At 35.0% G+C, this 25,964-nt stretch overlaps 1 protein-coding gene across 5 annotated transcripts in view; it reads right to left on the reverse strand.

The window, feature by feature from the left end:
• ANKS1B (ankyrin repeat and sterile alpha motif domain containing 1B) overlaps window positions 1–25,964 on the reverse strand; it is a 1,156,005-nt gene that overhangs the window by 950,229 nt on the left and 179,812 nt on the right. For all 5 annotated transcript variants that reach the window (XM_059936736.1, XM_059936735.1, XM_059936734.1 and 2 more), the window contains exons 2-4: window positions 23,977–24,057; window positions 16,475–16,631; window positions 10,548–10,844 (exon numbers count right to left, since the gene is read on the reverse strand). In XM_059936736.1, the coding sequence (XP_059792719.1) occupies window positions 10,548–10,844; window positions 16,475–16,631; window positions 23,977–24,057 (535 nt within the window). The remainder of the gene's footprint in view (window positions 1–10,547; window positions 10,845–16,474; window positions 16,632–23,976; window positions 24,058–25,964) is intronic.

Genomic DNA, 25,964 nt, shown 5'->3' on the forward strand with positions numbered 1-25,964 from the left:
CATTTATGATAAAAGCCTTGCAGAAAGTAGGCAAAGAGGGAACTTTCCTCAACATAATAGAGGCCATATATGACAAACCCACAGCCAACATTGTCCTCAATGGTGAAAAACTGAAACCATTTCCACTAAGATCAGGAACAAGACTAGGTTGCCCACGCTCACCACTATTATTCAACATAGTTTTGGAAGTGTTAGCCATAGCAATCAGAGAAGAAAAAGAAATAAAAGGAATCCAAATCGGAAAAGAAGAAGTAAAGCTGTCACTGTTTGCAGATGACCTGATAATATACATAGAGAATCCTAAAGATACTACCAGAAAACTACTAGAGCTAATCAATGAATTTGGTAAAGTAGCAGGATACAAAATTAATGCACAGAAATCTCTTGCATTCCTATACACTAATGATGAAAAATCTGAAAGTGAAATTAAGAAAACACTCCTGTTTACCATTGCAACAAAAAGAATAAAATATCTAGGAATAAACTTACCTAAGGAGACAAAAGACCTGTATGCAGAAAATTATAAGACACTGATGAAAGAAATTAAAGATGATACAAATAGATGGAGAGATATACCATGTTCTTGGATTGGAAGAATCAACATTGTGAAAATGACTCTACTACACAAAGCAATCTACAGATTCAATGCAATCCCTATCAAATTACCACTGGCATTTTTCACAGAACTAGAACAAAAAATTTCACAATTTGTATGGAAACACAAAAGACTCCGAATAGCCAAAGCAATCTTGAGAATGAAAAATGGAGCTGGAGGAATCAGGCTCCCTGACTTCAGACTATATTACAAAAGCTACAGTAATCAAGACAGTTTGGTACTGGCACAAAAACAGAAATATAGATCAATGGAACAGGATAGAAAGCCCAGAGATAAACCCACGCACATATGGTCACCTTATCTTTGATAAAGGAGGCAAGCATATACAGCGGAGAAAAGACAGCCTCTTCAATAAGTGGTGCTGGGATAACTGGACAGGTACATGTAAAAGTACGAAATTAGAACACTCCCTGACACCATACACAAAAATAAACTCAAAATGGATTAAAGACCTAAGTGTAAGGCCAGACACTATCAAACTCTTAGAGGAAAACATAGGCAGAACACTATATGACAGAAATCACAGCAAGATCCTTTTTGACCCACCTCCTAGAGAAATGGAAATAAAAACAAAAATAAACAAATGGGACCTAATGAAACTTAAAAGCTTTTGCACAGCAAAGGAGACCATAAACAAGACGAAAAGACAACCCTCAGAATGGGAGAAAATATTTGCAAATGAAGCAACTGACAAAGGATTAATCTCCAAGATTTATAAGCAGCTCATGCAGCTCAATAACAAAAAAACAAACAACCCAATCCAAAAATGGGCAGAAGACCTAAATAGACATTTCTCCAAAGAAAATATACAGATTGCCAACAAGCACATGAAAGAATGCTCAACATCATTAATCATTAGAGAAATGCAAATCAAAACTACCATGAGATATCATCTCACGCCGGTCAGAATGGCCATCATCAAAAAATCTAGAAACAATAAATGCTGGAGAGGGTGTGGAGAAAAGGGAACACTCTTGCACTGTTGGTGGGAATGTAAATTGATACAGCCACTATGGAGAACAGTATGGAGGTTCCTTAAAAAACTAAAAATAGAACTACCATATGACCCAGCAATCCCACTGCTGGGCATATACCCTGAGAAAACCATAATTCAAAAAGAATCATGTAGCAAAATGTTCATTGCAGCTCTATTGACAATAGCCAGGACATGGAAGCAACCTAAGTGTCCATCATCGGATGAATGGATAAAGAAGATGTGGCACATATATACAATGGAATATTACTCAGCCATGAAAAGAAATGAAATGGAGGTATTTGTAGTGAGGTGGATGGAGTTAGAGTCTGTCATACAGAGTGAAGTAAGTCAGAAAGAGAAAAACAAATACAGTATGCTAACACATATATATGGAAGCTAAGGATGAAAAAAAAAAAAAGGTCATGAAGAACCTAGTGGCAAGACGGGAATAAAGACACAGACCTACTAGAGAATGGACTTGAGGATATGGGGAGGGGGAGGGGTAAGATGTGACAGGGTGAGAGAGTGGCATGGACATATATACACTACCAAATATAAAATAGATAGCTAGTGGGAAGCAGCCGCATAGCACAGGGAGATCAGCTCGGTGCTTTGTGACTGCCTGGAGGCGTGGGATGGGGAGGAGGGGAGGGGGGAGACGCAGGAGGGAGGAGATATGGGGATATATGTATATGTATGACTGATTCACTTTGTTATGAAGCAGAAACTGGCACACCATTGTAAAGCAATTATACTCCAATAAAGATGTTTTAAAAAAAATCCATTGTCGTGCTAAAAATAACGTTATCAGTGGATTTTTTAATTAAATATATTTTGTTCAATGCAAAAAAAAAAAGCTAATCCTCCACTTGTGCTCTTTTTTCTATCATTTTCTGCTCCTTGAATTTTGCTCATGAAGTATCTTCACCATTTTCTTGCATCTTCAATTTCAGTCTCTTCATTGGATCCTTCCACTCTCCATAAAAATACACACCTTTTCACTATCTACCAAAACAAACAACCATAGAAACTTTCTGTGAACCTGCTATCATTTCAAGCTTCTATCCCATATCTCACTTTTTCTTACTCCACACTTTATTAAATATCATCTTCCCTTTTGAAAGCAAAATTTTTCTCTATTCTGTTACTGCTATATCCTCTGGCACATAGTAGGCAATGCCTGGCACAGAGCAGGTACTCCATTAATACATGGTGAATGGATAAATTGATTATTATAATTGTACTGGCTTGGCATTCCTCTTGTAACTAACTGCTTCTTTACAGACTTCTTTTCCAGAAACTACCTGAATAGTCTTTATTCAGCTTCTTCTCTCTCACTATAGTCTCTTTCTTGTAAACCCATCTGTTTCCATGGCTTCATCTCTCACTTCTCTGAGGTAGCACCATTTAAGTCGCACATCCTAAGAGAGACTTCCCCAACCCTTCATTCTCAAACACAAGAACCTGCTTTTTTCCTTTATACCACTTACTGCAATTTGTAATTTTTGTTTGTTTATATGTTTATTTTCTGTCTTTGCACCCAGGCTCTCAACTCCATAAGAGTAGGGAACAAATTTTCTTGTTGATGTAGCATGTGCCTGTTATCCTCCTCAGAAGGCTGGAGGGGATATGGTGTCCTGAAAGGGAAACTAGGAGGAAGGAAACGGAGTTGCTACGGTGGTAAGTGAGACAGATCAGGGAAGGCCTCCCTATTAAGGTGACATTTGAGCAGATACCTGAAGAAAGTAGAGGAGGAAGTCATGCAGGTTAGTAAGGCAAAGGCGTTATGGTAGGAGCACACACAGTGTGTTCCAGCAAGAGCAACGAGGCCACTGTGGCTGAAACTATATGAAAATGGCAAAGAGTAGCAGGAGGTAGCTTCAGGGAGAGTGGGACTAGGTCAGATAAGACACTGTCAGCCACTGTAAGGAGTGTGGCTTTTGTTCCGAGTGAGCTGGAATACCAGTGAAGATTTTTGAGCAGAAGAGTGATATAACCTGATTTAGTTTAATGGGATCACTTAAGGCTGCTTTGTTGAAAATAGACTGAAGGAGTCTGTTATGGACTGAATGCTTGTGTCCCCCCCAAATTCATATGTTGAAGCCCTAAACCCCAATGTGACCATATTTGGTGATAGGGAATTTACAGAAGTAATTAAGGTTAAATGAGGTTGTAAGGGAGGGAACCCAATTCTATGGGATTGGTGTCCTTATCAGAGGAGGCGGAAACATCAGAGAGCTCTCTCCTTCTCTCTCCATTTGTGCACAGAAGAAAGAGAGTTTGAGGACACAGGAGAAGGCAGCCATCTACAAGCTCTCACCAAGAACCAAATTGGCCAGAACCTTGATCTTGGACTTTCTAGCCTCCAGACTGTGATAAAACAAATGTGTGTTGTTTAAGCCACCCAGTCTATGGTATTTTGTTATAGTAGCCCAAGCAGACTAATACAGAAGCAAAGGAAGAAGCAGGGAAACCAGTTAGGAGGCAAGGGATAATCAAGACTTGGGCTCTGGTGGTAGTAGTGAAGGGAATGAAAAGTACTGAAATTCTGGATATACTTTGAGCACAAAGCCAATAAAATCTGATGAAGAACTAAATTAAAATGTGAAGAAACCCTAAAGTTTTGGGGCCAAACAACTAGAAGGACAGCGCTACCATTTGCTGAAATGGGAAATATTAGAAGATGGACAAATTTGGGGAGAAGGGGTTATGGAGGCTAAATACTCAGTTTTTGAAATGCTGAGTTTGGATGCCCATTAGCATCAATAGACATGTCCAGCAGACACCTAATTTAGAGTTTAGGGTAAGGTCCAGGATGAATAAATAAAATTTTTATTGTTAAATAAAGATGTCATTTGAAGCCAAGAGACTGGATGAGGCCAACTAGGAAGTAAGTAAAGATAGAGAAGAAAAGAGGTCTAAGTACTAAGACCTGGGAGACTCAGATGCTTAGAGATCAGGAAGATGAGAATGGTTAACCACAGAATAGGGACGTCACAGATTACATTATTAGTCCCTCCTATTGCATGCCCTCTGCCATACAACACTGCAGCTTTTTGCACTTATGTGGGTGGAGTATATATCCCTACCCATTGATTTGGAGCTTGGTTTGTGACTTGCTTTAGCCAATGGATGATAGCTAACATGATGCAAGCAGAGGCCCAAAGTGTGCTTGCTTGGTTGGGCTTAGGCCATGTCCTGGCTAGTCCCAGGAGGAAGATAATAAACACACGGAGCAGAGCTTCCAGACTAACTTACAACATAAAACAAAGCTGCCCTAGCTGACCTGTAACTTAAGAATGAAAAAAAATGCTACTGCTTATGAATGTCTGAGATTTCTGTGCTTATCCTACAGCAGTATTGTGGCAATAGCTAAGAGAGAGCAACAGAGTTACAGAGTTCCAATGTAAAGTTTCATTGGGAAGGAATGAAAATAAAGGCTGGCTCAGGAAAAAGGAGTATGAATCTACAAAAGAGGACAGAAAACAGAAAGACTTAATTCTTAGGCAACTAGTGATAACAGGTTCATGAGACCTTGCAGATTTATCTAGCTGCAACACTGAATGGCAGGCAATCAAAATCTTTGGCTCAACCTAAAATAATACTGAGAAGGAACAGCCAGTGAACTACATGAGAACCAAGAGAGAGTGGTATCTCAGACGTCAAAAGAAAAAAGAGTTTCAAAGAGGAGGGAGAAATCAACTTTGTCAATGCTGATGATAAATCAAGTAAGATGAGGACTAAGAACTGGCTATGGATCTAACAATATGGCAGTCATTAGTTACCTTCACCAAACGAAAAAACAAAGAATTTTAATAGAGTAATAGAGTTGGAATGGTTTCAAGAGAGATGAAGGAAAGAATTTGATATGAGTAAAAACAAGTCTTTCTAAATATGTTGTCATTTTTTTTTTAGTCCTGTGGGTATTACTTCCTCTAGAATATGTTCTTTAATTTCACCTGTAGTCAGCAAGGTAGATCTTTGCAGGGGGCTCTTTTAGAAACGTGACAAGAATGACCAGGTGTGGGATTACCACTACATTCACCAGAATGGTCAGTTACCCATTCTCTAGCTACTGCTAACAAAAATTGCTTGTAAGTCATTTTATTCTGTGCATTAAGTCTACAATAAATTTCATTTTATTTAAAAATAAATAAATAAATATGTTGCCATAAAGAGGATCAGAGAAAGAAGAAGACAGCTAGAGGAAAATTCAGGTTCAAAGGAGAGGGTTTTTTAAAGATGGGAAATATTGCAACATCTTTGTGTCCTTCGGGAAATAATGCAGTTAAGAGGGGGAAAACACTGTATTAAAGAGGGAATATTTGCCAGAGCAATGTATCCCAAGTCGACAAGAGGGGATAGGAGTCAATGCACAAGTAGAGAAGTTAGCCTCAGATATAAACCTAGAAAGTTAATTTAAAGCAAGGAAGGAAAGCAAATATACACATATTGACAACTGTGGAGGTGAGAATATGTGATTGTTTCTGTTATCTCAGTGAAATAAAAGCAAAGTCATAATCACAGAGGGATGACAATGAAGGAAGTGTTGAAGTTTTCGGAAAAGAAGAGAAATTTTAAAATAATCATCTCAGGAAGTAGAAGAGTAAGTGCAATCTTCTCGTTTTGGGCTTCCCTGGTGGCTCAGTGGTTAAGAATCCGCCTACCAATGCAGGGGACAAGGGTTCGAGCCCTGGGCCAGGAAGATCCCACATGCCGCGGAGCAACTAAGCCCATGCGCCACAACTACTGAGCCTGCACTCTAGAGCCCACATGCCACAACTACTGAAGCCCGCGCACCTAGAGCCCATGCTCCGCAACAAGAGAAGCCACCGCAATGAGAAGTCTGTTCACCACAATGAAGACCCAATGCAGCCAAAAATAAATAAATAAATAAAAATTTAAAAAAAAAAAGAGTAAATGGATTATTAAAATGTAATCTATCCATTTACGCACATATTTCTCCTGCCACTGTAAGCACTTTGAGAGCAAAAACTGTACCTTACTCAGCTTTGCACCTTAACAGCTCCTAGCATGCTAACTTGTATTCTTTATTATTAATTTTCTGTAATTTTACCTTCCTTTCCTTTTACATTCATATAAAACCCAATTTCTTAATACTATGCTAGTGCTTTAACTCTTTGAGTTTTAATAAGAGAAACACACACAGTTAAAGCACTAGCGTAATATGACACTATCACCACCTAGTTACCCAAAATCAGGTTTGAAATCCATAGAAATAATTGCTAATTTCAAAAGAATCTTGCCAATTAAACCCTACTTTCTTAATATCTTAATATGATTGATTCTCTTTACTAAGAAATTTTTAATGCTAAAGCATTTATAAGTAAATATATACTATGAAATTCAACCAAATAGGAATTAAATTATTTTGCTCACTAGTTCAAATAGGTGTTATAATTCAAAATTGCTCAGAAAGAAATGAAGCAGAAAACAAAACTTCTACAAAAAGTACACACATAAATGCTGCATTTAAAAATATTTGTAATTAAAAGAAAAGATCCTCCAAAGCCATCTCTAAATTTTGAAGAATTATTCATAATAACTTGAATGTAATTGAAGTCTAAAAATGTATTACTGTGATTTACCAAATAGGATTACTTTTAATACTGTTAACTCCCAACTAGTTAACAAATTAATGAATATTAAAGCCACTGAAACAGTTTAAGGTTACTAACTGGTATTGTTCACTCTCAGCCAGTGAGAATATCAACAAATCTCTACTTCAAATTTAATATTAAAAAATGTTATAGTGAATCTGATGGTAAAACTAGGTTAATTTGACAGTTAATTTGAATAACATAAAAAAATTAAATAATCACAAAAAAAGCATAATGAGATGCCAAAAAGTGTTTTATATGAACAAAGCAATAATAATAAAAACAAAAAATCAACTAAGGCTAACTATATCTAATGGAAGAGTCAAGTCATTGAGATGTATTGTAGAAATATGTTGGGGCTTCCCTGGTGGCGCAGTGGTTGAGAGTCTGCCTGCCAATGCAGGGGACACGGGTTCGAGCCCTGGTCTGGGAAGATCCCACATGCCACGGAGCAACTGGGCCCATGAACCACAGTTGCTGAGCCTGTGCGTCTGGAGCCTGTGCTCCGCAACAAGAGAGGCCGCGATAGTGAGAGGCCCGCGCACCGCGATGAAGAGTGGCCCCCACTTGCCGCAACTAGAGAAAGCCCTTGCACAGAAACGAAGACCCAACACAGCCATAAATAAATAAATAAATAAATGGGGAGAAAAAAAAAAAAAATAAGGTAGAGAAAGTTACTTTAAAAAAAAAAAAAAAGAAATATGTTGTCAGCTCTACTTCCTGGAACCTTCAAGATTAAATTATAGAGTGAGCATCAGTGAAAGAGGTATATAGCAACCAAAATGTTGCCCATCCTGCTCGGGTACCTGCCCTGATGCTTCTGATTAAGTGTTCACGTATTCTGAACATATTGTGTCCCTTTCATCTGATTTGTGAGTAACAAAACCAAATTCTATCAGGGGCCAAGTAGAAAAATCTAAAGGAATGAATCATAGAGAGAGGCTGACGTATTAGAAGGTATATACCCCATTGGGAAGTATTTAAAATTCAACATTTTAAAACACTGTTTTAGCCAAATAATGCATATCTGCAAGCTAAATTACACCTAAAATTCAAAGTCCTTTTAGACTTTCAAGGTCTTCTTCAAACATCACTCTTCAATGTCTTCCCAAGTTCTCCCTCTTTAAATCTATGTTTTTCTCACCTATATCTTCATAGCACTTCGTCCTAGCATTTATTTTAATATGTCATGTAACAGGAGTTATTCTTGCAAGTTTTTGTGTTCTCCACCAAATTTTGGGCACAGATCTTTTTTATCTTTAATTCTCCAAAAGCACAAAATCAGTGTTTTGCATAAAAAATATAAATTTATAAAATTGAATCTGAACTTTTACTTTCCTCGTCATGGGACATAAAGTAAATTATTGATCTCAAATAGCCACAGTTAAAGTCCTTGGTTATAAGGCAATCTGTGCAATAAAGTTTAGAAATATTCCAGAAGTGTTAATGAAAGCAATAAATCTAGATTAGAGAAATTCAACATTTAGACAATAAACATCTAGCTTATCATTAAACATACTTTAAAAAAGTAACTTTGTTAGTCACCTATAATAAATAATAAACATGTATCTATCTCATTTCAATACCCCTTTGCAAGCAAAGTTGTTTTTTTTCTTAAATATGAGGGCTAAAAAAAAATTCTTCTGCTTATTTTCAAGGCTGCCAAAGTAGAATAAGCAATTTAGAAAAGATATTACAAATATCTAAACAACTAAATAACACAGGCAAAGGTCTAAGGAAAATTCTGATTCAGGGAGTCAGCCTGAAACCTAGGATTATAAGGCCTAGGATTTTTAAAACTTAAAAAAACAACAAACAAAAAACCTGAGAGACACAGTACTCAACCTCAACAACTCCTAGGAAAATAACCTCACATTTGAGCACTAATTCCACCTTGAATGTGTAGATTAGTTTACAAAACTGTCTGCATTTATTGCCTCTGGGTATTCACACCCCTTTCATAATTCACACCCTCTTCTAATTGAAAGGTAGAGTCTGTTTTCCTACCCCTTGAATTTGGGCTGCCTTTGTGACATATTGCCCAATCAAACATGGCAAAAGACACAATATGTTTGTTCCAAAGCTAGACCTCAAGAGGCCTTGTAAAATCCTGTTTCTCTCTCTCTCTCAACCATGTGAACAAGCCCAAGGTGGCCTGCTTGGTTATGAAAGACACACAGCAGTCTCACCCATTACGGCAGGTAACAGCCAGTCACTCCCTGAACCACAGACACTTAATTGATTTACAACTGACCCAAGACACGTGAGAGAGCCCAGTCAGGACAGAAGAACTGCCCATATAAGCTAAGACTAAACCATAACCTCAGAATTATAAACTAAATAAATGGTTATTGTGTTAAGCTGCTAAATTTTGGTACAGTTTATTATGCAGCAATAGCTTATCAATACATAGGGGAGAAAAGTCATAATCTGATGGGAACCAAAAGGATCTCTGGAAGGTAAGTATGTTGTCAGTGACTTGGGGGCTAAAAAAAAAAAAAAGTCATAAAAGGAGAAAATGGTAAAAAAAAAAAAAAAAAAAAAAGAAAAGCTAACCTTGGAATTAGGGCTAACGAGACAGATAACAAAAGCAAGTTGCTTTTCCTTGTGGAGAAACAAAACCTATCCAAACGTTATCTGTCCTTCAAAGCTCAACTCAAATCACACCTCCCAATAAATTTTTTTCTTATTGCCCTTAAACATAGTGATCCTTCCTTTATTAGCCATGTATAGAGGTACATGATTGTGGAAAGAGGCCTGGACTTAAATCAGTAAGTCTAAATTCACATTCTGGGTTTACGAGCTATGTATCCTTAGGCAAGTTTCCTAGTCTTTGAATCTGATTCCTCATCTCTGTACTGGAATTTAATAGCTCTCAATCCCACAGGATAGCTGTGAGATTTGTATTCTAAATGTGTCAACATATTAAACACAAAGTACAACTCAAAAATGTTAAAGTGAATTTTGTTCCTTTCATTCATTCATTCATTCATTCAACTTCGACTGGACTGAATTCCTGGTGTGTCAGGCTGTGTGCTAGATACTGGGAGAAAGGAAACAATTACTAAGGAGACCACACACAACTGCCATCTAGTAATAATTTTTCATGTGTATAGCCCTCAAGGTAGAATGAGGTTAGAGATCATGCCTTATATTTCTTCATATTTTCCAGCGGTGTGGTGGGGTACTTTGAATTTAGTAGTTACAAAGATACATGTAGACCATTTGACCAATTAAAAAATGGTAAGATTTCTTCCTGTAAGTTTTAACATCTGTATCTCAAAGCAAAACGAGAGCACCATTGCTTTTGAAGCATAGCTAAAAGAAGACTCACTTGACAGCTCACATCCATTCCTGCTTCCAGCAGCACCTGAACAACTGCTTTGTGACCATTGCGTGCCGCAAGGTGTAGTGGTGTGTGCTTTCGAGTGTTGCAGCTCATTAAGTTAGGGTGTGCACTGATGATCATTTTGACCACTCTAAGCCGTCCATAGAGGGCTGCCAGGTCCAGAGGAGTTTCCAGCTTGCTGTTCCTGATGGTAGGATCGGTGAGCTCTTCCAGGAGAACAGCAACTACTTCTGAGTGTCCATACTGAGCTGCACAGTGTAAGGCAGTTTCATTTTCATTGTTCTGTTAAGACAAAGACATAAAGTGCAAGTTTTCAGAAATTCAATCCTTTATCAAAACCTATATACAGTCATTTAAAACCTGAGATGCTTTGAAAATGTAAGTTTAAGATTTATCTGTTTTAATAAGTATGCCTAATAGAATTTTATATTTGATACTAGTACCTATCATTTATTACACCAAAAATATCACATTTTATTTTTATTACTTCAAATGAAAAAAATCAAACTTTTCCCTACACTATATATTCCAACTTCCAAGAGTGATAAATGATTTAGCCATGTTAGTCAGTAGCCCTGCTGGGCCCAGATGGTCAGTGTTATCTGCACTGTGCATCGTGCCTCCATGACATTTGTTAATGAGAGAGATTAATAAGAATTATAATAACTTTTAACAGACTGGCTTTCCAAAAGATAGCTGAGATAGTACATTCTTTGATAATGAAAGATTTACAGGAAGGCTTCCCAAGTTAAGTTTCATTTTATCTTTCGTTTAAGTATAAATCAGTGCTTCTTTTGCAAAGAGAACAAAGACATACTGGCCCTAAGATTAAACCATATCTTTTTGAAATATAATCATGGATTGAGAAGCAGACCATACCCATACCATACAAGTTATAAGGAGTATCACAGTATTACACGTGTAGCTTATAAGTGTTTCAGTTGAAAATCAATGAGATTTTCCCAGGAATTTAGCAGAATAAAAAATGTTACAATGGAGAAAACTGAACCCAGTTGCAAGGGAGATGTACCTTTCAGATTCTTTGGGCAGATGGTGTAGGTATATGCAATATGACTATGTCAGGAGGCAGAAGGGTCAATCAGGAGAAATGTGAACAAGAAATTTTAGTAACAAAAATGCAATGTCCTAAATGAGGGTTCTAGAGAGCAAGGGAGGATGTCATCATCAGAGTCATCGTCATAGCTATCGCTATGTGCCAGGCACAGTTTCATGTTTACTCATCTAATCCTCACTAGGAGATAAATATTATTATCATTATCCCCATTTTACAGATGAGGAAACTGAGGTAGTAAGTAGTTGAATAACTGCCCTTCAATTATACAGCCATTTAGTATTGGGGCCAGAATTTGAACCTAAATAGCCTAGACCCAAAGTTGGTACTTTTAATACCATCTTCCACAATAGAAACTATTACTACTACCATTTGCTGAGTGTCTAAAAACTTTACATACATTGTCTCCTTTAACTCTTACAAATGATCCTACAAGATTGGTATTAACATCTCCACTTCATGGATGAGGAAACTAAAATACAAAAAAGTTAAATTACATGCCCAAGCAGATTCAGGATCTTTTGGAACCTGTATCCATCAGAATCAAAAACCCATTTATGCTCTTTCCACTGTACCACACTGCCTGCCATGTGTTTCTTTACTGCCAAAGAAGAAAAACATGGAACTAGTGATCTGAAAGCAGAATTTCTATAGATTTTGCCCAAAAGAACACCAACTGAGTTGAAATAGGAAGTAGCTGCTTAGATAGCTGTTCTAAGGGTACAAACCCAAACAAATCTTATTGTTCCAGAAAGCAACTCAGCCTTGCTCTGGATGATAAAACAATGCAGATAAGTAAGTTGAGAGTAGAGAGAAGACTTGAAAACTTAAAAAGAGGAGTGATGGGGAAAAAAGCACAGAAAAGTCTTCTTACTACTTTACTTTCCAAAACAAGTATCAGAAGAGGGCATTTGAAGGCCAAACGCAAAGGAAAAGCTACTCCTTGAAGACAGTCAACAAAAAGTTAAGATATGACAGATGGGAAATCCAGCTGGAGGTATTGTTTTTTCCAGCATTTTGGGGGAGCCATTCCTGTTCTTAGTTTAAATGTGTTATCATAGTCTATTTCCTCACAGACTGACAACATAGAGGCTTGCACTCCCTGATTTTATTATCTGGCCAAGTTTTATAAACCTGATTTAAAAATCAATCTTATTACCTTTAACCATGAAAATATGTTATAGAAATATGTCTCCTGACCAAACCAAATTTCCCGTTGGTTGAAAAGAGATTCAATCTCATTTTTTAAGATATAGTACCTCTTTGAGGAAAAGAAAAGTAAATTATGAAACAATACCTCAAAGACCTCTCTACCTTTGCAAAGGCCTTAGCCTAGGAAATTATAAGTGCAAAATAGAAAGTTTTCTATTAACTCCAGTTATCACTGTTCAGATCTCAAGAAAAAGTTATTTCAATCATTCAAGACTTACTCAGGAGAAAATGTTCATAGAGTTTATCCATAATATCGAACACACACTTGGCTTGTCACGTCAGTGAAGACCACAACTGTGCTACCTTTACAAAAGGCATGGTTGTATACTCATGTCCATACTCACTAGTGGTCTAAAAAAATCCAATTTGAAATAAATAGGCTGTGATAAAGCACTAATTAATAATTGCTAGTATGCCTACATTAAACATTCTTAAACTGATTTGAATTCCTTCTTTTTTTACCAGATGAGTGTTCTCTGAAAAATTAGGACACTTCCAGACAATGGGTGGCAGTATGAAACTGGCTAACAAAAGCTATTTACCAAAGATCTTACTTCAAAGTCAAACTAATGGAAACTATCTAACACTAGTTGGATTTGAGTTTTGGTGAATGGCAAGGGAATATACTTATAAGGCTCCTCTCGTTTTTGCTCTAATGTTAAAATAAAGAAGAAAAGAGGAAGAGAAGGTGGAAGAAAAGGAAAGAGGAAGGAAAGGCGGGAGGGAAACGAATATACAGAGAAATATAAATTGAAAACATACATAACATCAGAAGAAAGGAAATAAACCTGTTGACAAAAGACAGGAAGGATGTGGCAATTATAAAAACCAAAATCAGGGCAGAGTCCACTTTATTTTCAAAATTATGTCACCCTAAGTTGACCACTAATTCTAAGGCAGTATAAAATGGTGATTCAGGTTGAAGTGCTAACACGTACTTATTAGCAACAATAAATCACTCTATCTCTCTTATCTTACTGTAAAATTAGAATATTACCTTCCCTATAACCTTAGAATACAGCTTATAAATCAAAGGAGATAACATATAGGAAAATTCCTTATAAGCTTTAAACATTAAAACATAAGGTAGAATTACTTTTAAAGAAAGTTGTATTAGAAACCAAAGACAGCATTCAGAAATCAGAATGAAACCCTGATAATTATGCATAATTTTAACATTATAACATAGTGTATTACTGGTTAAAAGCTTGGGCTTTGGATCAGAAAAACCTGAATTCAAATACTGGCTGCATTTCTTAGAAGCTGTGATATCATGGGCAAGTTACTTAATCTCTCTAAGGTACTTTCCCCATATATAAGGTAGGAACAGTAATTAATACCTACCTCATCAGGCTGTGGTAGAGCTTAGAAAGATAATGTAGATGAAGTACTCTGCACAATGCCTGGCATATAGTAAACACTCCATAAGTGATACAATTTACCACTTAGAATACCAATGTGCTATTGTGGAGGGCTCTGGAATTACAGAGATCTGAATACAAGTCTCAGTTTAAGTCACTCAGTAATGTTTGAACTTAGCAGGGTTACTTAGCTTTACTGAGCCTGATTTCCCATCTATAAAATGTAAGTGATAAAAACTCACTTCAGAGGATTGCGAGAACTAATTAAATAACATATCACAGGTAAAAGTGCTTAGCACAGTGCCTGGTTATCATGGGTCTCAATAAGTGTTCATTACCATTTTCATTCCTGCCCTCTATTGCTTAAATACATAAAGGCTTATAATTAATTAGCATATTTCTGTACCATTCATGGGGAAAAAAGAAATAAAGCTAAAATCAAAATTTACCTGTGAAAACAAAATTCCTACATCAGAAACTTTTAGAAGAAATGACATTGAATGAGAGAACTATGTCAGCACTAAAAGCGTATATACATAATAACAAACAAAAAAATACTGAAAGCATGGTATTAAAAACCTCAAGAAATTTCAACTTGTTTCCAATAGAAACCACAACCTAAAGCAAGAGAAGTGAAAAAGGAATTCTGAAGTCCAATCACCTCAAAAAAACCTTTTTTATATTTAAATTGATTTATTCAACATCACAAAAAATGTTTCTCTTTAAAACAAACCATTACAGTTATATGCCATTTAAAATATTCAGCTTTCAAATGTGAATAAATTCTAGGGTTTTTCTTTCTTATTTTCATGTCATTTTAAAAATATTGTTTGGAGAAACTAACATTCCCTTGCTTAACCTTGGTTTGTTTTTCCATCTTATTATTTCAGGTTTGCTTTGGGGCATTCAGACAGTTTTAAGAATAACCACCAGATGGCTCATTCCACAAATGATCTTTTAACTTGGTTTTCTGAGGAACAGACAGCATTCTCATAAATTTCCTTTTAGCATGATATGCCAATAAAGATAGCCATATCTGTCATTTTTTATAGATTTGAATTAATGAGTGTATTCTCATAAAAAATATTCTGTATTTTGTAACCTGTAAACAGACATTTTATTGTGATAAATATTAATGACAGTGTTCCAATTAATAAAACATTTTTCTTGATTAGTTCTTTATACAACTGCGTTTTGATGTAAGAAAAAAATATACATTTTTCTTCCCTTTGCTGTTCACAGCTGGCAAGTGTTACTTTTTATTCTTTAATCTGAATTTCAGTCAAAGGTCTGCAAAGTCTGTACCCATTTGAACAATATGCTAATTGTACTTCATTAGATGTGCTTACCCTGTAGTAACCTACTTCCATTGATATTGGATAACTGCCAACCTGCAGCTTAATGCCATATTTGTAATTCAATTGTTGGACTACATGCTGGTTTTCAAATATAGTTTTACAAAATGGGAACAGTAGGGGGCATGCAGAGCTCAAGACGTTTGTTATCATACTGTACTAGAGGACTGTATTTTACTTTCTGGAATCTGTGTTCTTATTTATTTAGAATACCGAGAATGGCATTACTTTTTAAATATATGCATTATATGTAACATGGATACTATGTACTTGCAAATATTTTGACTTTATATATCAGTATCGTCCTGCTGCTGTGTTTTACTCAACTTACTCTGGGTGTGTGTGTGTGTGTGTGTGTGTGTGTGTGTATATATATATATGTATGTGTAGATATAGATATATAGATATAATCTCTACACATACAGGAAATTTTTAATTTAATATGTGACTAGCAACTGTATACATTGTATTTTGCATTTTAATTCACAAAATTGTACTTAATGTGAAAGTGCTATGTAAATGGTAAAGCATTATGCAAATGATAGTTGTCACCATTTTAGCATTTAAAATTTTATTAAGAAAAACTAATTCATATTACAAATGCGAATTCTGTTCTATCTTTAAATATTCAATAAATATAAAATGGATGCTCACGTAAAGCAGGCAAAAATACTACAACTACTTCCTTTATGTGGGATTTTCTTGTTAACAAATACCTTTACAAATGTCCAACTTAGTGCCAATGTACCATATACAAATGCCAAAGAAGTTTTCAACTTTCTCCTTTAGGAAATTCATCAGTAGAAAGGTCTTTGGCAGGGTAAAGATAGAAATAATCGATTTTTCAATGTGTCTTTGGCTCCGCAAAACTCTCGAAAAATCATAGCATGAGCAAATATTTGTCAAATGCACCTGTTCGTTGACTCTGGAATGCGATGGTCCATGATGAATAAGAATCTTCACAATTTCCACATCTCCTTTCCAGGCAGCCAGGTGAATAGGAAAATAACCTTTGTTGTCTGCTACATTTGTTGATGCCTCATATTGAAGCAGTTTGAGAACTATGTCCCTAAGAAGTAGAAAAACCAAAAGAATACAACAGAAAAGAAAATATGCTGAACAATGCAGCATTTATTAAACAGATAATTATAAAAGTATACTAGATACTGGCTGGCAATTTAGAGTAATCATTCAAGGTACTGAGACATACAATTGGGTTTAGGAGTTTGCCTCTTCAACATTTGGCTATTTTACTTACCTGGAACAAGCCACCACCATACACACACAGAGCACTGACTAACCATAAAACTACCTAATAGAATTCATTTCAGCAAAATTTATCTAATTTTATTAACTGAACGAATTTAGTCAAATAACTTAAAAGAATACCTCCTCTCATCTTTTTCAAAAACGGAGTATTTCCAGATAACCTGTATCTGAGATTTAGTCTGAAGGAAGAGTTGAGGTGCAAGCAAACCCCCTGTTTACAAAAAAAGTTATCATACTACCAAGAGACATTTAGGGAGTTTACACATCATTGCTATAGAGAACTGGAATAAGGGATTGAAGATACATATAAAAGAAAGCAGCACAGTAGGAAAGAGACCCTGCAGTATAAGCCCAAGGTTGAAAAAAAAATTTAATAACTTTTAGCCATGGCACAGAACATACTTTGAATGTGTGTTGTTCATACTTGTGCACTCTTTCACCTTCCTCCTCCAAGGCTAAGAAATGATTTTAAGAGGGAAATTCATTTATGAGACAAATTCTATCACTGACGCAGTTTCTAATGATAAGATTTCAGAGAAAGTAAAAATAAACCTCATTTTAACATTTCTTTTCTAAAATCAGTATTATTTTATAAGCTTTGAATTTAAATGACTTGAATTTAAAGTCCCAGCTATGCAAACTATCTAATGATATGACCCCTAGAGTATTATTTAGTCTCATTTTTCTTTTTCTTTCCTGTAGAAATTAATATAAATAATAATAATAGTGCCTATTGCTCAAGACTGGTAAGAACAGTAAACGAGAACATAAAAGAGAAGCCACTCAATAAACAGTAAAACACTATACAAATATTAGTTCTTGCCCCAAATAAAAATAAAATCCTTTAAAAGTAAAAATGCTTCCTTCAAATCACCTTTGGCAAAAACAGTCTGAAAATCAGAAGGAAACCTGAAGTTTGTCCAGTTCCTATGCTTCTTCTCACCTCTCTGCCACGTAAAAGTTGTTATATAGTGTCATCCATTCTGAGATAAATAACTTACAAAGTGGTAAAAAGAATTCAATACTTATGAATAGCAAAAGCAGCTGAGAACCAGAAGATCTGGTTTGAAGTCCCAACTCTCTACTAGTACTTACTAACTTGGCTACCTTGGATAATTCAAATAACCTCTGTCTCTCTTTCAGATATTGTTAAAATAGAATTTAGAGATTACATATTGTTGCCGGTCTCAAAGGGTTGTGGTGTGAATCAAATGAGAAATGAAAATGACTGTAAAACTGTATACAATCAAAAACTATTCTTAAAGCAGTTTGCTGCAAGATTGAACAATTCTAGTGATCTTTTTTTAACTGAAATATATCAGCATTTAAATAAAAGTTAAAATAATACCAAAGGAAGCACAGTTAAATACCTGGATGTAACAAGTAGAATTTATCCTACAAAAAAACAGCCTTCTCCAAATTCATATAGCAAGAAAGACAATTATGTGAAGGGTTTTAATTTCATCCCTCAAAGCCTAAACAAACAAACAAAAAAAGTCTGAAATTTCTAAAAGCATTTCCTTTCTAGGAGTAAAAAGTTTGATGGGATCATCAATACTATTTTCTTTTACTCTCACTCAAACCATTCAGAATTTCATCTGTTATTTGGCTCAATTTTTGTTGACATTTTCTAATAATGTATGTGATATGCATTCATTCTTTATCTATCAGGAAGATGTATGATATAGTGAAAAAACTGACTAACAGTGATCATTTGTATTGTATAGTATTACTATCATCTAATATCTAAATCAGAAAAGAAATTATCTTTGGCAAACACCAAGCTCCTAAATAAATACTGTTATTTTTATTTCAGTTTTTTTAAAGTTTATTCATTTTATTAAATAAATATCTTATTAAATTTATTTTTAAATTTAAATTTATTTTAAAATTTTTATTTAAGTTGAGCCTTTCACCTTATTCAGAGATACCAGCTAATAAACTGGCTGAGCTCAGATTTCTAATGTGGAAACATATCTGTGAAATATAAAGTTATATCTTTGATCAAATAAGTGCCTGTTAGTCTTAATGAATCTTAAGCAAAATATTAATCAATATAGTGTCATTAATTTCTTATGATTGTATATCCCTTGTATATCACAAGCAATATGTATTATATAGCCCTTTTTCATCCAGGCTCATCAAGAGCAAATTAAATTTCAGGTACTTTCTTTAATGTCTAAACAAGAAGAGTAGTTAATACAGAATCCCACCAAATCAAGGATTTTTTCTTTTTTTTTGAGATATAATTGACATATAACATGACTTTAGTTTCAAGTGTACAACATAATGATCTGATATATGTATATATTGCAAACTGATCACCATAATAAGCCTAGTTAACACTTATTTTTAAATTTTTATTTAAGTTGCATCTTATATCTTCCAGAGGTATCCAGAAATGAATATTTTGACCATACTTGGTTACCTGGCATGAAATATTAAGTTATATTAATGAACACTGTCTACAGAATAGCAAGCAGAGAAGTAATCCCTATAGCTTAAAGATAAAGTGGCATTCTTTCTTAACAGCATTTGATAAATAAGAAATGTTCCAAAACACTAAAATAAATGTAGTTGATGAGATCACAGGAAAAATAATTCCATTTCCCAGGAACAAAACAAAAATATCAAATTAAATTTAATAATAATCCAACTTAAATCACTGCAACATTTTGTAGCTTGAGGCTAATATATGTAAGTTCAGGTAAAAACAGGAATTCTAAAAAGTACTGATTTTTGCTACTATGTTTAATTTGTTTCATTTTCTCACAGACATAAATAATACTTCTGATTAATAGGAAATGTCTTTTAAGAAGTTCAGTATATGTTCTGAGCAAAATTAAATTAATTGGGAAGATTCAACACTCAAATTTCTTTACCTCAACAGCAAGTTTCCCTATAATTAACCAAAGACATTTATTTTGTTCCATCCTCCTGTGTTTGTTGGTAATGCAAAGAATTTTGAAATAAATGTAAATCATCTTCATATGGATGTAGTATTAACAAACTAATGAAATTCTCAAATTCATGAAGGCCCTCTTGATTTCACACTTTCTTGAAGATTTTACTTCTCTTTAATGAAAATAAAGTTGCAAATGTGTTCAACATGGTCAAAAGCCTTTAGGACAATACACTCCATTTTCTAACTGGAGCTCCTTTATATACTGAATTCACTCTCATAGATTTCCAGATAGAGTGAATAAAGCCAAAGTTTAACTAGTTAATATCCTTATCCAAGAAAGAAGCAATCAACCAAAGATATTTGTAGGTGACTCAAAGGGCAATTTCATGGACTAGATTATACAAATTTTTAGAGGAACTACCCTTCTTTCATTAGAAAGCCTACTCTGAGCAAATCAAAAGTGCAGCAGATAGCTTACTGTGTGGATTCTAGATACAATTTGAGATACAATTTGGATTATAGATAATGGAGTCTAGGATTCAAACATTAAATATTTAAAGAATGAGAAGCGAGAATAGAAAATATTTTACACCCTGCACATATCAAATAACATACATATTTCAAAGATAGAATAACAATTTAGTACTGACATTTTCCAAAACAGTAGCCAAGAATTACAATGTACCCAACATAGTTTAATGAGATGGAACTTTAAAAAAAAAGGAGCAAGTTGCTAAGAAAAGAAGGAGAATCGAAATGAAACATGAATATACAGGTTTAGTAAAACCTTACAGGGAATGATAAGATATTAGTTAAAAAGACAGGGGGAAAGGAAAGAAGAAAGAAAAGAAGGACAGAGGAAGAGAGAGAAAGAAGAAAGGCATGAAGAAGGAAGGAAAGAAAGGAGGGAGTAAGGGAAGGAGTGAGGGAAGGAGGGAAGGAGGAAGGAAAGCTGGCTAATTGGAAGAGAATTAAGTGAATCAAATTTGCAGTAGAAATATGTGAGAGAGACAATGAATCCTCCGTATTTTGAAAAAGAGAAACATCTCTAGCCTATCTACTGAAATAATTTATTTATAATCATCGCTAGTTAAATTTGTTCTACTGACCATGTTTTTTCTATCATTTGAAGGTAAAAATTTTCTAATCTGTAATTACAAATGACTCAGAAATCACCAAGAGTACATTACATTTTCTATTGTGTCCTGATTTGGCTAAGTGGAGATGAATTGTTCGTTATGAAATAATGTATTTCAGATATAAAATGCTGCTCCACTTGTGGATTAACTACCAGTGATAAACAAGAGCTGTAAAATATACAAAATAAAGAGGATACAGGCTTAATTTGTAGTATGAAGGCCATAGATTTTTTTTTTTTAATTTCTGCACTGGGTCTTAGTTGCGGCACATGGGACCTTCATTGCGGCATGTGGGATCTTCAGTTGCAGCATGTGGGATCTTTTAGTTGTGGCACGCAGGATCTTTAGTTGAGGCATGCTAGATCTTAGTTGCAGCATGTGGGATCTAGTTCCCTGATCAGGGATCGAACCCGGGACCCCTGCATTGGGAGTGCAGAGTCTTAGCCACTGGACCACCAGGGAAGTCACAAGGCCATAGATTATATATTGGAGGGAAGGGGAAAGCGTGTGCCCAAAGAAAAAGAATAAACTATAGGACCCTGTAATATTTCTTCCAGCTCTATAATTCCATGAACTTCAGCCTAGAAATCGTAATGCTTATGAAAACAACCTAGAGCTGATGGATACAACAGCAGCAGGAATAAAGACAGAAATTATGTGTTTCTATGCTGACATAGAAGAATGTCTATGACATTAAAAAATGTCTTTTGCTTGGGAAGAATACAACACAATAGTTCATTACCTATGCCAAGTGAGAACAGCAAAGACAAAGAAAAGAAAAACCATAAACCATTCTCCTCTGGCTCTGAGGTATATTCTATGACACTTTTTTATCCGTCAAATATCTTTTCTTATGCCAGTATTTAAATCAGCATTCCATGAGAACACACTACCTGTTGATAACGGGAACAAGAAATACAAAATGTGACAGAGAAAAACCAACAAGAATTTAGAAAACTGATGTGCATACAGCCACCGAGGGGATATAATGTGAAGTACTGGTAAAAGCATACACTTGGAACTAGAACACTTAGACTCTAGAAACAGCCCCACCTTAATAACTAAGTGGCCACTAAGTCACTTATCCAGAATGGTCTTGTTTCTCCATTTATAAAATGAAAGAAGTGAGGAGGGTAGGGTAGAATAAATGATCTCTAATTTTAAAAGTCCTTGGTAACTTAAATAATTTAAAATCAAGAAATCTTATACTCTAGATGAAAATCCAAATTTCAGAATTGTAACATCATAGTACATAACTGAGCCACAAACAATAATAAAACAGTGTATCATAAAATGTTATAATTGGAAGTAACAACAAAAAATATCCAGCCACTGTATTCAGGACACTGAACTGAGGCCTAAATAGGTTAATGAAATGGCTCAAGGTCACATAACTAGCAGGGAGGGAAAGATGGGATTAGAATTTTCCTCCTTTTTTCCAATACCTACAGAATGACACTAAGTAAAATCTTTCTAGAAAGAGTTTAAAAGAAAAGATAAATGAGACCTTTAGATAAAAGCAAAGCAGAGATATATAATTCTCAGAGAACATCTGCAATTAAAGAGATTTTAAAAGATATACAGTCAAATCCTCATCTCTTTATGATAATCTTAATGATTGCTATTCAATCACCTAAATTATCCTCACTTTGTACACTGCCAATAAAAACTAAGAATTATGCAAGAGGCCTCAGAGAAATATATCTCAATGGTTAGAACTTCACAGGATGTCATGTATAAACCAATAACATTTACTAAAAACTTCACTGAAAATCAAGAAGGGATATGTCCATTTGGGGACAATATTATTTTGAGAAATACTTATAATGCCAAGCTGAGATAGAACAAGAAAAGTTGTATAGCTCAAATGGTCAAGCTCAAGATCTTCTGTCCATTAGATTTGATAGGTCTGTCTTCCCCATTGGAACTAAGAAATATGGTACCACCCTGAATCTACAACTAAGATGGCCAAAGAAGCCAGCTTGGGCTTATCTAATAGATTTCACTCCTGATGACTCAGGTACAAAGATGAATAAATAGTAATTCCTTTAAAAGATTCAGATGTTAGGGATCTGGACACATTTTCCACTCTACAGAAGGATAGCATATAGCTGAAAAACACTCGACAAAATAAAAAGTTCTAAGTTAGATGGTATAAGTTGATATAATAAAGAATCAGGACTGGATGAAAAGAAATGTAATTTGGGAATTCCAATACTAAAAATGTAAGTGATGAAACATTCAGTTCATGGTATTTTATATAATTTGGATGATTCTTCAAACAGAATGATAATGTTCAATTTATGCAATAAGTTAGATAAAAATGCCATAATGATAAATAATGACAAAAATGATGTTTCTTCCATGAGAGCTTCAAGGCCTTAAAATGTGATCAAGTATAACTAAGTCCCTTGTGTCTCAATTCACAGAATGAAAGAAATGTTAAGTGTGAAAGTAAAAGGTAACTAGCACTTTTAAGGCAGTAATTGCCACATCTAATAAAACTGAAGTGAAATGAAATGATCCAGATCTGAAAAGACTAACTTGAATCATTAAAGCAAAGGAAAAACAGATAGGAAGGGAGACACATGAACAGGGTCACATTCCTTCTGAAAAACAGGTTAAAGAAGTTTAAAACCTGAAAGACCATCCATGAATGACAAAGACAAAGCATTTTAGCTTAGTTTGAGGATTTTGAAGTGGTTCATGTAAGTGCCTATGGCTTATAACAGCAAGATTCTATTGAAGAGTTCACTCCTAGTGAATAATCCCATATTTGGTGAAGACACCCAAAAAAGTAGGGAGGTGTCATTAAGTGATGTATCCCATTCCCTCACCAAAGGTACACACGACTAACATGGTTCTGTCACTTCTTCCATTTTCCCTGTGTGATATTTGACTGACTTACACTCTGCACATAATCATCTCAGCAACATTCTTACCACTTTCAACTTGTCAGGTATTGAACACCTGGTGCCTCTTCAAATTCATCTAAGCCCAGGGGACTCATGGCAACATGAGACAGGTACCATCAGACGTAATTAACTTCATCACATGTAACTAAATACACAAAGATTCCAGTCCAAATAAGTGGCACTTACTTATGTCCATTTAAGGCTGCATGGTGTAAAGCAGTGTAACCCGAACTGTCTGTGCAGTTCACATTGGGGCCTCGCCAGATGCTGCAAATAAAGCACAAGCACAGAGTTAACAGTTAAGCAGAATTGTGCTTTGAAAAACAAAAGGAAGACTGACAGTCCCACAGTCAGTAGCATGTTGCATATGAAAATTTTACTCATGTAGAAAACAACTGCCACCTTTCGTGCATTCCCCTCAGAATAATATCTTCATTTATTTGATGCAGGGAAATTATTAGGGAATATAGCTACCTTCAGAAATTAGTAAATGCAGGCCCACTGCCATGCATTATATTTGGACCCAAAAATTCCCTATCACTTTCTGTCATTACTTAAATATTGGATGCAATTAACATTCAACTATTATATTCTTTACCAAGAATAAAGATTTATGACACCTGCCTACTCCCTTTTAACACACTCATTCTGAGATGGCAGTGGTTTATATAAATTATATTTTGCATATGTAAAGAATATAAACACTTCTTTCTGTTCCATTGCTACTAAGAGAATATAATACATATTTCATTCTTGAAAATATAATTAAAGATTTGGACTATCACAAACCATAAAAAGATTCTAACAGTTTTGAAGTTATTTTACTATACAATATATTCTGAAGATAACATGTAACTACATGAAAGAATCCATTTTATCCTTGATCACTACAATTACAGAAACTATGTACAGCTTTTGAAAAAATTAGGCATTGAAAGACACTTTTCCAAAAGTAGACCAAAATAAAAAACAAAACAAAATAAAAACAAACTGTTATCAAAGCCATCAAAACTAACATCTAATGACAAACTAATTCATGTATTCACAAAATATTTATTGTACACCAATTGTATGTCACATATTAAGCTAGGCACTGAGAGTACAAAATCATAATTCACGGCCCTTCTTTACAAGAACAGAGTCTAACGGAGAAGAGAGACACATAAACTAACAATTACAGAGTGCTAAGATAATCAAGGTACCAGAGAGCACACAAGCATCTCTGAGAAGAGAATGAATAGCTATTCCAAATGAGAGATCACAACTGACTTTAAGTAAGTTGAGACAATGAAAATGAGCAGAATGTACTTTTTCAACAGTTATTAAAAGGACATATCAATAAGATGCAGGGATCAATTGAAGGAAGGAGAAAGTAGTAGCACAGAATGACTCAAATTTAATGCCTAAATGACCAAAAGAAAAACGACAACATTAACAAAGATGTGAAAAGAGAAGCAAATTTCCTTGGGGAAGACAGTGCAGATGGAAAGCAAACAATGACTTCAGGTTTGGAGACACTGAATTTTAAGTATCTGACATACTTACATAAAAGTAAGGATCTCCAGAAGATTATAAAAATATCTAGTTAGAAGCATGGCCCTGAAGTTAGATTACCTGAGTTCAAAAACCTGGCTCCATTACTTGCTGGGGGTAGCCCTGCATGAAGTGTTTAACCTCTCTGAAATTCAATTCCTCATCTGAAAAATAGAGATGATAATAATAGTACTACCTTACAATGTTGTGAGAATCAAATGAATCAATACCTACAAAGCTCTTATGGCAGTAGTTGAACATAGTACTAGCATCTATTATATTTGTTAGAACATAGTTCAACAAATTGTTAGAACAAATTATTATTAAATAGAAGGTAAAACCAAGGGAGTGCCTGATATCAGACTCTTTAAGAGGGAGGCCATCAGACTCAAATACCTCAGTGGATAATTTGTATATGGGGGCAAGGTGAAACCTTTTCTCAAAGGTTGATATTAATTAAAATCTAACAACCCCTGGTTAAAAAAAAAAAAAAATCAAACCTGACTTGGGTAGACAGTCCCAAGTTCAAGGCAACTCAAAATCTGAAAACCTCCCAGCCCTCACTGAAACTGTCAGAGAACCTATATGAAAGTACATTGTGAGGAAAGAAAAAAAAAGAAAGAAAGAAAAATATGGGACAG

Source organism: Balaenoptera ricei, chromosome 10 (genome assembly GCF_028023285.1).
Source record: "Balaenoptera ricei isolate mBalRic1 chromosome 10, mBalRic1.hap2, whole genome shotgun sequence".
NCBI classification, from domain to species: Eukaryota; Metazoa; Chordata; class Mammalia; order Artiodactyla; family Balaenopteridae; genus Balaenoptera; species Balaenoptera ricei.